Source organism: Schistocerca americana, chromosome X, assembly GCF_021461395.2.
Source record: "Schistocerca americana isolate TAMUIC-IGC-003095 chromosome X, iqSchAmer2.1, whole genome shotgun sequence".
Lineage (NCBI taxonomy): Eukaryota > Metazoa > Arthropoda > Insecta > Orthoptera > Acrididae > Schistocerca > Schistocerca americana.
In genome coordinates, this window is record NC_060130.1 from 866,522,816 (window position 1) to 866,539,017 (window position 16,202).

General features: G+C 41.2%; 1 protein-coding gene across 1 annotated transcript in view; it reads left to right on the forward strand.

Moving 5' to 3' along the window:
- The window catches only part of LOC124556358, an 860,778-nt gene that overhangs the window by 596,729 nt on the left and 247,847 nt on the right, over positions 1-16,202 (forward strand). Inside the window, exon 4 of the mRNA XM_047130325.1 lies at positions 11,016-11,077. Coding sequence (XP_046986281.1) covers positions 11,016-11,077 — 62 coding nt within the window. The remainder of the gene's footprint in view (positions 1-11,015; positions 11,078-16,202) is intronic.

The following is a 16,202-nucleotide window of genomic DNA, read 5'->3' on the forward strand; positions in this document are numbered from 1 at the left end:
TCTTTTTCTCGTCCGCATGTGGACGATTCGTATCTTTTGTCAGTCAGTGCTGTCCATTTCATAGTTTGTCACAACTATATCATGAAACGCGTCGAGTCCTGAACGTTTGGTTGGGAGACCGGAGAACAGAATTGTATAATTGATAGCTAAGTAATGCTGTTTAGAACAATTTTTTCGTCTATTTTCGAGATACTTAAGCACTATTTAAATTTAAGAGAAACTCGAGGTTATATTGTTCTGAGAGATCTCTGACCTTTTTGTGGATGAAAACCTAATTCTTCAGTCAGTTCTGACGATCCTTGAAGCATCAAAAAATAAGCCGCCTTGAGTACCTCCCACGCAGAGGCATAGGAAGCCTCTGCCGCCCAGCAGCGGAGATACCCTCTCAGTGAAGAACGTGGCCACGCCTTCTGCCTCCGAGAAGAGTATTTAAATAACTCTGTCGCTATACTCTGGGATACAACGCGCCATTCGAATCTCCCAATATCTGGACCCACTGTCCCGTGAAATCGGTACAATTTCTATGTCAAAGACCGCAGTTGTCCGTCGTGGCCATCCCATATGTGGAAAATGTCAATATCTGTGTGGCGCTTCGGACGCAGGTCACGGAGCGAGTGTGCAGCGAACAAAAGCCACAGTCTCGCTGGCGCCACCCCTTACCGCTCTGCTGCACCCCCAACTCCAGATCGCGCCATAGAACAAAACTTTTCTGGCAAAAATACCGTATTTTCAGATAACTTGTTCAGCTGTTTAGAGGGAAACTACAAACGGAAGAGTTTTTCGTTTAACGCGTTTGAACCGTTAGCCACTGATGGAATGAACGGGACGTAACACGTACTGCAGCTGTCCCCTGTGATATGCAAAGAACGGCTTTTGTCTTCATCGTGCGTATATCACTGAAAGGCACATGTTCAGATAAGAAAATTCTGACATTAATAGATTTAAAACATAATTCTTCGATACAATGAACAGTGCACTGCCGTCTCTTCGACAGAGCTTTTCTGAGTTCTAAATGATTCATTTTGTATAAGAAATACGTTGTTGAAATAATAACAGTAATTAATATAAAGACCTCTAACCTTTAAGTGTTTCGTTCTGAATAGGAAACTCACTAAGAGGACATGGCCGATTGTCTTCCACATTCTTGCCACGTATCAGTATGCACTCCGTTGCAAACAACCTTTAACTCAGCTGAAAGTTTAACCATATTTTCCCTGTATTTTTAACTTTCACAATATACATGAATGTTTCTGCTTAAATAACTACACTGGTGAATTTGTCAACAACAAGGAAGTTTCATTGCACTAGACTGTAAATTTTGTCTCAATACGGGTGCTTCACTTGAGAGTGGCCTATAAAAATTTGTAAAATCAGGTCTACAACAGCAATGCACAAACCACGAAGGCGACATTTTTTCCACTGAGCTGTATATTTATTTAGATTTTTTTTATTTAAAAATGAACAGTCGAGATCGCAATAATATTTCTTTATTAACCGGTTTCGGCTGATCTGCAAGCCACCTGCAGTATTTTTTTGGCCCCTATGGCTGGCGCTGGCGGCTCCACGATCGTGGTATCATGAAAAATCCGAGAAGACAGCCGTAGGGAGTCAATAAATTCTGAAGACGGCTTGTAGATAAGCCGAAACCGGTTAATAAAGAAATATTGCTGCGATCTCGACTGTACATTTTTAAATATAGAATCGGGTCGTTGCTCTTCGTGGACTATGTTGTAAAATTTATGGCTATTTCCTAAGACCTACTCTTACCACACAACAAGTTTCACCTTAATAAACCATTTTAGAGTGTGTACCCAGAGCAACACACATGAAAATGACAGTGAACTTCCACAATCTCTTACCGTTCTTGATGGTTTAAAAATTATATTGCTCTTGACGATTTGATTGTATAATTTGTATACAGTCACTAACGCTAGTACACCGTGCGTGTTCACTGCCATTTTCAGGTCTATGATACGTTACTCTGGCAAACACTTGAAAATGACTTTTCAATCCGAAAATAGTTGTATAAATAAGAAAATCTGTTAATAAATATAAAGCATAAGTGAAAAAATGTCGCATCCGTGCAACAAATGTATGTTTGTGTTTGTGGCTATGGCTATGAAGAAAATAGGTGTTATTCAGATACTTAGTACTTAACGTGATCGATATAGGTCCCTCCAAAACCTCCATCAAGCATCACTCAAGTGCAATTCTAATTCGGTGGTATTTCGCCAAAGTGCAAGATACACTCCTGGAAATGGAAAAAAGAACACATTGACACCGGTGTGTCAGACCCACCATACTTGCTCCGGACACTGCGAGAGGGCTGTACAAGCAATGATCACACGCACGGCACAGCGGACTCACCAGGAACCGCGGTGTTGGCCCTCGAATGGCGCTAGCTGCGCAGCATTTGTGCACCGCCGCCGTCAGTGTCAGCCAGTTTGCCGTGGCATACGGAGCTCCATCGCAGTCTTTAACACTGGTAGCATGCCGCGACAGCGTGGACGTGAACCGTATGTGCAGTTGACGGACTTTGAGTGAGGGCGTATAGTGGGCATGCGGGAGGCCGGGTGGACGTACCGCCGAATTGCTCAACACGTGGGGCGTAAGGTCTCCACAGTACATCGATGTTGTCGCCAGTGGTCGGCGGAAGGTGCACGTGCCCGTCGACCTGGGACCGGACCGCAGCGACGCACGGATGCACGCCAAGACCGTAGGATCCTACGCAGTGCCGTAGGGGACCGCACCGCCACTTCCCAGCAAATTAGGGACACTGTTGCTCCTGGGGTATCGGCGAGGACCATTCGCAACCGTCTCCATGAAGCTGGGCTACGGTCCCGCACACCGTTAGGCCGTCTTCCGCTCACGCCCCAACATCGTGCAGCCCGCCTCCAGTGGTGTCGCGACAGGCGTGAATGGAGGGACGAATGGAGACGTGTCGTCTTCAGTGATGAGAGTCGCTTCTGCCTTGGTGCCAATGATGGTCGTATGCGTGTTTGGCGCCGTGCAGGTAAGCGCCACAATCAGGACTGCATACGACCGAGGCACACAGGGCCAACACCCGGCATCATGGTGTGGGGAGCGATCTCCTACACTGGCCGTATACCACTGGTGATCGTCGAGGGGACACTGAATAGTGCACGGTACATCCAAACCGTCATCGAACCCATCGTTCTACCATTCCTAGACCGGCAAGGGAACTTGCTGTTCCAACAGGACAATGCACGTCCGCATGTATCCCGTGCCACCCAACGTGCTCTAGAAGGTGTAAGTCAACTACCCTGGCCAGCAAGATCTCCGGATCTGTCCCCCATTGAGCATGTTTGGGACTGGATGAAGCGTCGTCTCACGCGGTCTGCACGTCCAGCACGAACGCTGGTCCAACTGAGGCGCCAGGTGGAAATGGCATGGCAAGCCGTTCCACAGGACTACATCCAGCATCTCTACGATCGTCTCCATGGGAGAATAGCAGCCTGCATTGCTGCGAAAGGTGGATATATACTGTACTAGTGCGGACATTGTGCATGCTCTGTTGCCTGTGTCTATGTGCCTGTGGTTCTGTCAGTGTGATCATGTGATGTATCTGAGCCCAGGAATGTGTCAATAAAGTTTCCCCTTCCTGGGACAATGAATTCACGGTGTTCTTATTTCAATTTCCAGGAGTGTATTTGTCACGTGTCGATGAGTGGTGAACACATATTGGGAAGAGGAATTGTGAATAGCATTACTAATGTGGAACGGTAAGGCTGAGAGCTGGGATCGGACAGCAAAGTTGCCAGCAAGTTATAAGTAACGTTCATCACGTAACCGACAAAATGTAAGCTATCGTGGATACTTATCAGAGTGAAGTAAACCTTGCACGAAGCCGTGAAATACAGCCACCATGCGTCCAAATATCCGTCATCAGAGTCGTTACTATCTGAGACATCGCCGGAAGCCAGTGTCAGATGTCATACAGGCGTTGTTTTATATGACAGATTGACACTGTCTATCCTGCAATTTGCATCTGTGATTATCATTGTAACTATGGTTGCACTCACAATCAATGTGTTAGTCCTGTGTTTCAGTGGTACAGTTCGTTTGTGTGTTTTTTTTTCTATTTTTACCTTCCTGTGAGACTTTCATTTGATAAATCTAATACGCGTATCATTAGCGTGTTATAAGGAGGTGGCGTAAGCAGGCCGTGATATAGCGGTGGAGAGGAAAAGAAGAAGAAATTGGGTTCAACTAGGTAGATGACTACTGTAGGACCCGGTTAGTTGTTCATTCTTCCACAAATGGTAACATTTTGTAAGCACACTATCGTTACCCAGATTCTGTTTACAAAAGTTGAAAAAGTAGACTAAACGTCAACGCAAATACCCAGTTCAACATTTATACCTTATATCATGAGTTAGTCTCTAGTTTCCTATGATTTCCTTGTGTCTTTTCAACTGAACTCCAGCAATTTTTTTTCAACTTAGAGGTATTAATTCCGTCTCTGGTCCTTTCCTACTGATCTAATGCATCATACCCAATTATTTCGGTGTCGATGAGACTTAAATTCTGCTTCACCTCTTGCTGTTTCTCAGAATTCCTACCATGGGAAATGTCCTCTCTAAGCCGTGCGTGATTAGCCGAGCGGTCTCAGGCGTTGCAGTCGTGAACTGTGCGGCTGGGCCCGGCGGAGGTTCGAGTCCTCCCTCGGGCATGGGTGTGTGTGTGTTTGTCCTTAGGATAATTTAGGTTCAGTAGTGTGTGTAATCTTAGGGACTGATGACCTTATCAGTTAAGTCCCATAAGATTTAACACATTTGAACATCTTTTTTGTCCTCTCTAATTGTGATGGATTATTTATGACGAATTTCATTGGCGAGTATATCTACTCTCACAGTGCAGTTAAGATGCCTAATTCCTTGAAGAGGTCCGTGAACACTACATATCATTCTTACTGATCGCTTTGTGCAATCATTACTTCCTTCCTAAGTGATGAGTTGCCCTAGAAACTATCCCACAAGACATTATTGAGTGGAAATGTGCAAAATATGTCAGGAGCGTGATTCTTTTGTTTCCAAGACTAGCAACTATACGAAGATCAAAAGTAGCTCAGTGGGTAGACGTCGTCCTGTTGGGTTCATACAAATATTCAGGAAAATCAAATTGCAGATGAGCTAAATATCCCTGCATGGAAAAAATGTGCTACCTCCACCTACCCACCTTCCCCCGCCACACCACTTCAATGTATTTATCTCATTGTTGATAGTGAATTAGGTGGAGGAAGATTAGATAAGATTACTGAAGTCAGTTATTAAGAAATGCTGTTGCTCCTAGCAGCCAGTGAGGCGAGATGAAATAAAGCTAATACATTTCACGTTTAGCTTGAGGTTTATTTAGAGGCCGTTGCTTTTAATACCCTTATTTCTGTATGTTACATTTTAACAGACTGTGTATGGGAACAGCGCAAGGGTGCAAATTATACGTTTTCAATCAACATTAGTAATATATCGTAACTACAGCCCCCTACATAGGAGCCGAACAGAAGTTATTGTTGAAATCTGAAAACAAATGGGAAAAACCGGTACCATTTCTAACTCCCATCCTGTGCACGTACGAGAAAATGGTGCTCAAAAATCAATTCTTCGCCAGTAATCCTGGAAAGATAAATTCAGGAGTTTGGTAGCTACCTACCTGAGGAAGTATCATTGCTTTAAAAATATGTACTGTATTCTGAACACTCTTCTGTCACAAAGCAAACCAACCTTTTCCTATCGTACGACCGAAACCAAGTTACCGTCAAAAAGCTCTTCAATCAATTTATGTCCCAGAATGAATCAGTTTCAACCTACATCGCTGACGAAAAACCAAGAGTAATGTTGCTGTCGAAGAGCTCAGATTATGCAAGCCAAAAGTAGATTCGAACAGTAACAAACACTCTTCTCTATCTTTAGCCTCTATACTAAAATACACTGTCCTCGCAGAAATTTACGCAGACGGCAAGCTGATAACGCATAAAATGCCTATAGCTTTCTGGGAGACAACCTAACATTTTAGAGTAAAACTAGTCTACAATTTCGCAGACGTCCAAAACGCCTTTTTTAAGTTCAGTAAGTTCATTCCAACGTAGAATTAATATCACGCACAATACGAGTACGTAAAAACGTCGTACTGGACACCCGCCCCCAACTTTTGATGAGTTCCACACAGTTGCTTTAAAAATATGTACTGTATTCTGAACACTCTTCTGTCACAAAGCAAACCAACCTTTTCCTATCGTACGACCGAAACCAAGTTATCGTCAAAAAGCTCTTCAATCAATTTATGTTCCAGAATGAATCAGTTTCAATCCTACATCGCTGACGAAAAACCAAGAGTAATGTTGCTGTCGAAGAGCTCAGATTATGCAAGCCAAAAGTAGATTCGAACAGTAACAAATACTCTTCTCTATCTTTAGCATCTATACTAAAATACACTGTCCTCGCAGCAATTTACGCAGACGGCAAGCTGATAACGCATAAAATGCCTATAGCTTTCTGGGAGACAAGCTAACATTTTAGAGTAAAACTAGTCTACAATTTCGCAAACGTCCAAAACGCCTTTTTTTAAGTTCAGTAAGTACATTCCAACGTAGAATTAATAACACGCACAATACGAGTACGTAAAAACGTCGTACTGGACACCCGCCCCCAACTTTTGATGAGTTCCACACAGTTCAAAGTTGACAGAGAGAGAGAGTGCGGCGCGACACTCGCCTGGCACACTTCTCTCCCCTGCCGGATTCATCACTCGTATAACAAGTATGTGGGTTGTGCAACACTAAGTTTAGTAACTGGGTAATTGCATCACATCTCGTGATACGCCCCGGGGTACAAGTTGGCGCGGGGAATTCCCTGTCCAGCGACAGAGGAAGTTCATGCTTGCTTCCCCATAAATCTAAGTTGATGAGTTTAAGACTTTGACGTGTTTACAGAGTGGCTGGCTCATTTCATCTCGTAGACGAGCCAACCACAGTCTCCTATTAAAGAACTTTCACTGATGTATTCTTAATTTACTTTAACGTCAGCAATATATTTTTCAAAGCAGTTAGTGAGGGAGTTTTATGTGTCAGACACTTTTATGTGATTGTGCTTTAAAGTACGTAGAAATTTCAGAAAGTGGCCGTATTTCTGATAGGGATTTTACCTATTGGAGCCCTGTTTATAATCAGAGATTATTGAAATGCATATACAAAATCCAAAATACCAATCTTTATTTGGCATTTTGAATATTTTTTTCAAGAAGCTATTGTATTTTATTTGAAATACTTAAAACATAGATTTTTCTGTATTTGTAAAATGCAAAATGCTCAACCTGATTTTTTTTTTAATTTCATACTTCGTAGTTTTCATTCATTTAATGAGCCCTTTGTTTAAACAAAAGTAGTTCCACCTGTAATGTAAATAGGACCATGGCACTAATTATTAGAAAAGGCAGTAAGACTTCAGTACACTTCATATGTTTACGGTAATATCACTATCACGCGTTCCTAAAGTACTCAAATATGAATAGTACTGAAGCTGTTCCATTCATTTCAGTGAGTGGTACTGAAATAAACACAGTGAAGTAAACCTAGTGTATTCCTGAAGGATACAAAAGGACTTTGCCTAGAAGAAAACCCTCAGCTTGAGCTGCAAACTTAATAATTGGCGGTAACAGGCTTTATGTGTCGTGAAGGCTTACTGAAAATGTTTGTAGATGTATAAAAATCCTCAGCTTATTAGACTGAGGCCCGAAGAAAAGTAAAGGTAGCTGGATCCAGTACCTATAGGCTTTTTATGCACGTGGACAAAGCGTTAATCTTTGGAGGCGGCGGACTTTCTAAACGCGTGTGTTGGCAAGCCTTTTGCCCACGAATGGATGTCAGAGTGCATGGTGTAAGTTTTGTGAGCACGTTTTTCGTCGCAGTTTTCATTCATTTAATGAGCCCTTTGTTTAAACAAAAGTAGTTCCACCTGTAAAGTAAATAGGACCATAGCGCTAATTATTAGAAAAGGCATTAAGACTTGAGTACACTTCATATGTTTACCATGATTGTTTTTTAATATAAAACGTACCGAAATCATCTTACAACGCCAAATGAACTGAATAAAGGCGTCAGCGAGATTTCACACATTACACTTAATGGCATCGAAAGATATGCGTGGTGCGACAATGAAGTAATGAGACTGATGTGGAAAAAAAATGTTGCTTACGGTTTTAGCCAAGTTTAGTGTTTTCTCCTTCAAAGTAGTTTCCTTCTGATTGCACACACATTTTCCAGCGCTTCTGCCATTGATGGTAACATTTCTAGAACTCATCTTCTGTAATGTCCTCCAAGACCCCCGTCACAGCTTTTTGGACATCTTGTGTTGTTTGAAAAGGGCATCCCTTGACCGCCGTTTTGACGCTTGGAAATAGAAAAAAGTCGCACGGAGCGACATCTGGTGAATAAGGTGGCTGTGGTAGTACTGAAATTTGTTTTGAGGCTACAAATTGCTGTACTGACAGAGTGGTATGCGATGGTGCATTATCGTGATGCAGAATCCAATTATCAGCAATGTTGGCACGGCACGAAGAACTCTTTTACGAAGTCTTTACTGTTTTTCCAGGAGGCACCCACTCTTTATGAACAATTCCCTTCTTGTAATCAAAGAATCACACAAGCATGCATTTCACTTTTGACATTGACATGTGAGCTTTTGTTGGTCTGGGTGATCCCTTTGAGCATTATTGCGAATTCTGGCATTTTGTCTCTGGATCATACTGAAAAAACCAACTTTCACCACCAGTGATAACACTGCTCAACAATTCTGGATTGATATCCGTTTGCTCTAACAGATAGACTGCCACATTTTTCCGTGTTTCTCGCTATTGTGGTGTGAGATTTTTGGGGACCATTTTTGCACAAATCTTTCTCATACCAAGATCTTCAATTATTCTTAGACGAACCGTTCATCGATTGATGTCGAGTTCTTCTGCAATTATTTTCACAGATGATCTTTGATCAGATAGTACGAGCTCACGCACCCTGGCCAAGTTGACTGCCGTCTGTGGGGTTGATGGTCGTCCACTGCGGTCTTCATCTTCAACATCCGTTCTGCCTTCACTAAAAATTTTATCTCAACGAAAAACTTGAGCTCTTGCATTATCCTGCTCTCCAAAAGCCTTCTGAAGCTTGCTGTAAGTTGTCGTCGCGTTTTCACACAATTTAATGCAAAAAGAAGTGGCATACCGTTGCACAATATTATGTGGTTCCATTTCCGTGACGAGAGACACAAACACGTGTTAACTTACTACAGCACAACTCATGACTGAGCAATTGCATCGATGTGTCACTTGGACTAAAAGCAGCTTATAGACCAAGGTCAAAGATATTGTGCCTTCGCAAGCCTGCAGGGTTGCCACATCTTGCAAAGAAAATCAGTCTCATTACTTTATTGTCGCATCTCGTATATTTGTAAGGCCAGATTGCAAAGTAAGTCATGATAGAGCCACATCAGAATGTCAGACAATCTGGAATCTGTCTTGAAGGTCTCCTAAAGCCTGTGAAACCTGTTTAGAATCGACTGGAAAAATCCGCTATTTATCCTGTCCAAGACGATGGAATTCATACTACAATTCTATTCAAAATCTACTCACTGTCAAGGATACTCTGAAGTAATCTTTAAGGAAACTTGGATTAGCAACTTTAAAGAAAGCTACATACTGTGGTCTGCTGATAGAATTTATTGCTGAAAGTCTTCATAGGCCTTTTGAGAGGTTCTATAAATTAGATGAACCAAAATCAAAGGATGGCATATTAGCATCCATATCTTATCCTTTTTTCAGAATAAAAATGGGTACTGAAGACTAGCAGGGAATAGGTTAAAGAATTGTTTATTTCAGAAATGTGGTAGATGAAATCAGAAGAAGATGATGGAAGGACTTTGCCACATTCTGATGACAAGAAAGACAAGAAAGGTTGACTCTTATTGTGTGTTTGTTGAAGACTCTGATTCTTCTGTAGTCAGTAACATTGCTATAGATCTGGAAATACCACGATATTCAAAAGAAAAGGACAATTGTTTAGATTCCTTGAACAGATATCCAACTGTACTAAATGTTTTCCTTAAATATAATACTTGTGTACCAAGTTCTGCTCCTGTTGAACGACTATTTTCCTTTGGTAGAATAATAACGAGACCACATAGGAGGAACATGAAAGATGAAGTATTTTAACATTGTTGGTGGTAAAATCAGTGAAACGAAAGGCATGTAAAATGTTCACTAACTAGAGGTATTTTATTTGAATAAAGGTGTTTTGAAAATATGTATTTTGTATTTAAATACTTCTATTTAAAATCACTTTGTATTTACATTTGAAATAGAAAAAATAACCAAGTATTTGTATTTTTAATTTAAGTACTTTTAATAACCTATTTTGCACATTCTGTTTATAACTTGTTACTCACATTTCTCTCAATATTTTAATCATGATATTAATAACCAGTACGTTGAGCACCGTAGTCATACAGTACGCCATATTTAAAGAAATGTTTCACTGCAGTGATTGTTTAGTGCCATTCAACCACACTACGCTAAATCAATAACCCCTAAAGGGATCTAACTACGGCTTAGTTCCTTGCCCGTCTCTGCCTGATATTATGAAACATTTGTGTGCACATACCAGGCCCATGGGTAATTTGAAATATAAATATTATAACCTTCAACATACAAGTTTATTCTTGACAAGAAGAAAACTGCAACCAGCCACTGTGAATAATGTTATTTATTTAAGCAAATAGCGCCGTTACCATTTTCAAATAGATAGGATCATCTCCAGATTGCTGCTCAAGTCCATTTATTAGATTGTAATCCAGTTTTCAGGAATCAACTTGTATTTTGTACACTGCCACGGTATGAAACTGTCAGTTTTAGATAAAATAGTAACAATCCTCAAACATCCTGTCTTATGGCTAAATAATTGACCCTCAAATACCAGTAATGTCAAAAGCATTGAGTGCAATTTTTGTTTCCAGGAACTGTGAAGGTGACGGCGGATCGATGTCACTGGTGCGGTTCAGTCCAGTAACCAAATTAGGTAAGTGCAGTATAAAGATCAGATGGATAGAGCTTCTGCCATGTAAGCAGGAGATATCGGATTCGAGTCCCGGTCGGGGCACACATTTTCACCTGTCCCCGTTGAAATATATCGACGCCCGACAGCAGCTGAAGGTATTAATATAATTCTAGTTTCGTTCTAGAGGGCTGCAGGTCATCAATGGTGCCTGTTCTTTCGGACATGTCCAAAAGAGCGGACACCATATCCATATAAGTATATAGAAAAATCCCGTCTGCGAAGACCTTTGCATGAGAACTCGAAACAAATCGAGGAAATAGGTATTTCCACTCACGAATACCGATGCCGGTGATGTAATAGATCCCAAATCATCCCTACAATTTACAAACTCTACTTAAGTGTCTCTAATGTCTAGGGAACCGACAAACGTGTCTTCCACACACTAGATGCACAAACCAATATCGATCTTCTCTCAACTAAATAAAGGCGCGAAATGTGCAGAAGCAGTCAACCAAAAATGTACATGGGATGGAACAAAGGTCCAGCGCAAACACACCTCCATATTCAATCTTCTCACATTTACACGCTATCACGAAAGCTATCCAACACATACTACGTATTTGTTCGGTATTCGGTTGTCTAGAGGACAACATGGTTAATTCATCTACATTCCTACACTCCAACAGACCTCTCCAGTCTGACACCTACCATTAATCAAAAACGTGAATCACCCTGTACAGATCACCGGCACTGCAGGCCGAGCATGCACAGGTAGAATGTTTATCCTAAGAACTCGGTCACATATGTATTTTATACCTGTACTTACAACTAAATGTTACAATCGTGGTCTCAGGTGAACAGCATTCGACAATGAGCAAAGTATCGGAAATACACTCTATTGACAGGTGTGGTTCTTTAAACAGAAATATCGGTACCATTTTTATGACTTGACATACTCTTCCCTTTGCATATTTAGGAACACAAACATACTTTATAAGCCTGATGCTCAGGGTGAACCTATTACGCATCCCCTACTACTACTAAATATAATACTTTGTCAATAACTGATTGCTTACGACACGAAATAATACTGATAGAAAATCAGGGTTTGGGTGGACATGTCCCATAACTTTTTCTTGCGAGTGCTACCACTGCGTCTCAGAAAGAAATGCGTAATCGTCCAAATGTTAAAAAACGCGATCACAACAACTACTGTATGTTACTGTCACAAGTAGTTGTAGTTCTACAGGTGCACGCAAGTATCCATATTGAAAGCTTTACTGGCTTTATAAATCGAAGTACGACATTACCTCTGAACGAGGTGGTATTTTCTGGACAAATACCGAGACTGTGATCATAGGAGTGTATAGTATCAGACCAGCACTCCGGTTACACGTAGCCCGTGATGCAACCTCATGATAAAATTACCGCATTTTGAAAGTGATTCAGCTAAGGATCGCGGTATGTAAGCGGTATTTGCGACTTCCTCACACTGAAACAGCTAGATATTTCTATAGTGTTTGTAACGCTTTCTGTCTCGATGCAATGTCAGAGGGTTGGTGATATATCCACTGGGCTATAGGCAATGGTTGATTGAGAAGGATCACAAACACTAATAGATGGTGTGATGATTGAGGTCGTAAGAAAAGTACACATGCTTTTCAGATCTGTAATGCCACGCTATTCGCTAGAAATACTGCCTGGGATTTGGAATCAAGTCTGTCCATTCAAGCACATACCTGCGTTGGATCCTATGGAGAAGTCCATTAATGATTACAGCCACTAGTGAATCATATTTCTGGCACCCTCATATCTCGAAACGAGGCACTTTTCTCGAATCTATCTGCTACAGTAAAACTATTGCCTCGTTTTAGGTAGCCCCCATTCATCCTGCAAATGCCTCCTCAGACTCTACGCAACCGTATCTGTACCTCTGCGCACGTGATCGTTCCAGTGGAAGTCGGAACTGAGTTAGGGTCAGAGGAAATTACATCTGCCACCTCCTGCAATCCTTGCAGAAACAGGCAAAGCTGAGTTACTGCGACAGAACTGTGTTTTGACCATTCAACGGAAACGAAGCCTGCCCCTCCAACACGAAGTAGTATAAGAGACAGTACGGAAACTGGGGAAAGGATGTGGATATTGCTACTGCATTGTGGTGCTTCTCTAAACTACATACACATACTACCAATCCATGCCCGTTCAACTCTATCTCCCCAACATGCTATCTTCGTTATTCTGTACCATCGATCAGAGAAAAATTACGACCTATAAAAGCTCAACTAACTCCATCCGGTAGATAACTAGATAAGATTTTTACTGCATCTCCCTCCTCCAATATATCGAAAACAAATACCACACGCATGCAGGCATCGAGCACATGTGAAGATCCTATTAAATATAAAAGTATTGATCATCTGCACACCTGTACTGTAGGAGAATGGCCGTATCCCACAGACCATGCTGTAAGTCGCAAGAGACGATCCCTGTGACTATGTCTTGTTGTTTGAAACATTTTTTTTTTCTGCTCTAATACCCTTTGTACACTGCCAAATATTTTGTTTTGCTGCCATGACTTCGAGGTCTTTGTCAGGTTCTAAATTGACACTAAGGCGCTCTGATCTACAGCGTCTCGTTGGCAACAAGGACATCACCCCAAAGTATAATTATCCAAGACGTCGCAGGGTGACGCTATTCGCGTCATTCAAGATGACTGCCATGACGTCGGCTGATGACGGGTATACTGCTACCCAAGGTGTCTGGAAAGTGCCACACGTACCCTGCCAAGCCCCCCAAGGCGGGAAGTTTGAGCTTTGGAGGGAAGATAGGTCAATTGGGCTACCGCTAGACATCGCACTGTGTAAACCATATTATTACTGCTGTTACCATAACACATCACACACACACAGGATAATTTTAAATGAAATTCATTTACAATATCAGAAAATTGGAAGAGGTTTAAGACTTTAACGTGGGCTTCAAAACTACATTTAAACTCATCTATCACATTGACCGAGTAGCTGATGGCTCTGCATTCCGTTTCAACTGATTCCTCCTATCGCAGTCATGTATGCGATCACTGATTCGATGATACCCATCCTCAAAAGGTGTCACCGCCCCAAAAAACTCCTTCTCCAACTCAAACAAGCGCTGTCAATCATTATATCGTAACCAACAGCATGCCAGTGAACAAATGGGATGGAATAGACACCATCAATTTACTCTAGTAATAAGCATCACAGTTGATAATGTGAACAATTTTAACAATTTTACAGTAATCGACCAATGATGCTAGAGCATGTTTCCCAATTTCAGTATCATAGCTAAACCACCCCTTCTCCACTTTGCGAATAGCATTGCGAACGTGGATAGATGACTGTGCAGTACGTCCATTCATTGTAAATTTTCGAGCACATACACAATCAAAGTATATCAGACAGTGCTCTACATATTTCTAACACATCGAGCATAGTGATTAATTTACGATCTATCTCCCTGCATATGGGAGTCACAGAGAATTCTCGCTGTCTTAGGGTAAAATTAGAAAGATCCTTCTCACACTGTCATTGACCAACCCGCCCTGCAGCACCGAGGTGTGTTTGCGCTGGACCTTTATTCCATTCCATGTAAATTTTTGGTTGGCTGCTTCTGCACATTTCGCGCCTTTATTTAGTTAAGAGATCAATTGTGGTGTGTGCAAGACACGTTTGTCGGTTCTCTAGACATTAGAAACACTTTAGTTGAGTTTGTAAATTATAGAGATGATTTGGAATCTATTACATCACTGACATCGATATTCGTGAGTGGAAATATGTATTTCTTCTATTTGTTTCAAGTTCTCATGTAAAGGTCTTCACTGACAGGATAATATAATTTTGGATAAGTTTCGAGTTGTTCAGTTGTGTTTGCGCTGGACCTTTATTCCATTCCATGTAAATTTTTGGTTGGCTGCTTCTGCACATTTCGCGCCTTTATTTAGTTAAGAGATCAATTGTGGTGTGTGCAAGACACGTTTGTCGGTTCTCTAGACATTAGAAACACTTTAGTTGAGTTTGTAAATTATAGAGATGATTTGGAATCTATTACATCACTGACATCGATATTCGTGAGTGGAAATATGTATTTCTTCTATTTGTTTCAAGTTCTCATGTAAAGGTCTTCACTGACAGGATAATATAATTTTGGATAAGTTTCGAGTTGTTCAGTTGTGTTTGCGCTGGACCTTTATTCCATTCCATGTAAATTTTTGGTTGGCTGCTTCTGCACATTTCGCGCCTTTATTTAGTTGAGAGAAGATCAATTGTGGTGTGTGCATCTAGTGTGTGGAAGACACGTTTGTCGGTTCTCTAGACATTAGAAACACTTTAGTTGAGTTTGTAAATTATAGAGATGATTTGGAATCTATTACATCACTGACATCGATATTCGTGAGTGGAAATATCTATTTCTTCTATTTGTTTCAAATTCTCATGTAAAGGTCTTCACTGACAGGATAATATAATTTTGGATAAGTTTCGAGTTGCTCAGTTGTGTTTGCGCTGGACCTTTATTCCATTCCATGTAAATTTTTGGTTGGCTGCTTCTGCACATTTCGCGCCTTTATTTAGTTGAGAGAAGATCAATTGTGATGTGTGCATCTAGTGTGTGGAAGACACGTTTGTCGGTTCTCTAGACATTAGGAACACTTTAGTTGAGTTTGTAAATTATAGAGATGATTTGGAATCTATTACGTCACTGACATCGATATTCGTGAGTGGAAATATCTATTTCTTCTATTTGTTTCAAGTTCTCATGTAAAGGTCTTCACTGACAGGATAATATAATTTTGGATAAGTTTCGAGTTGCTCAGTTGTCTGGAGCACACTCCACCTAGTTCAAGTTTTGGGTTTGTTTAGAAATAACTCCCAGTCCACATCTTCAGAATTATGTTGCGTGAGCGATCGGTAGGATATTGCTGTGTGTAAACCATGCGAAAATATATTTGTTATTGTAATCCCAGAGTCTGTAGAAGGGTGAAAAAAAGCAAGCAGGAAGCAGGTCCGGACCAGAAACATTTATGCATTTGTATCAAGGCGGAAACAAGGCCTGATCTGTAGAACAGTTCTGAGAGTGACTTTGTCCCGCTGAGGGTGCTCTGGTCACCCGT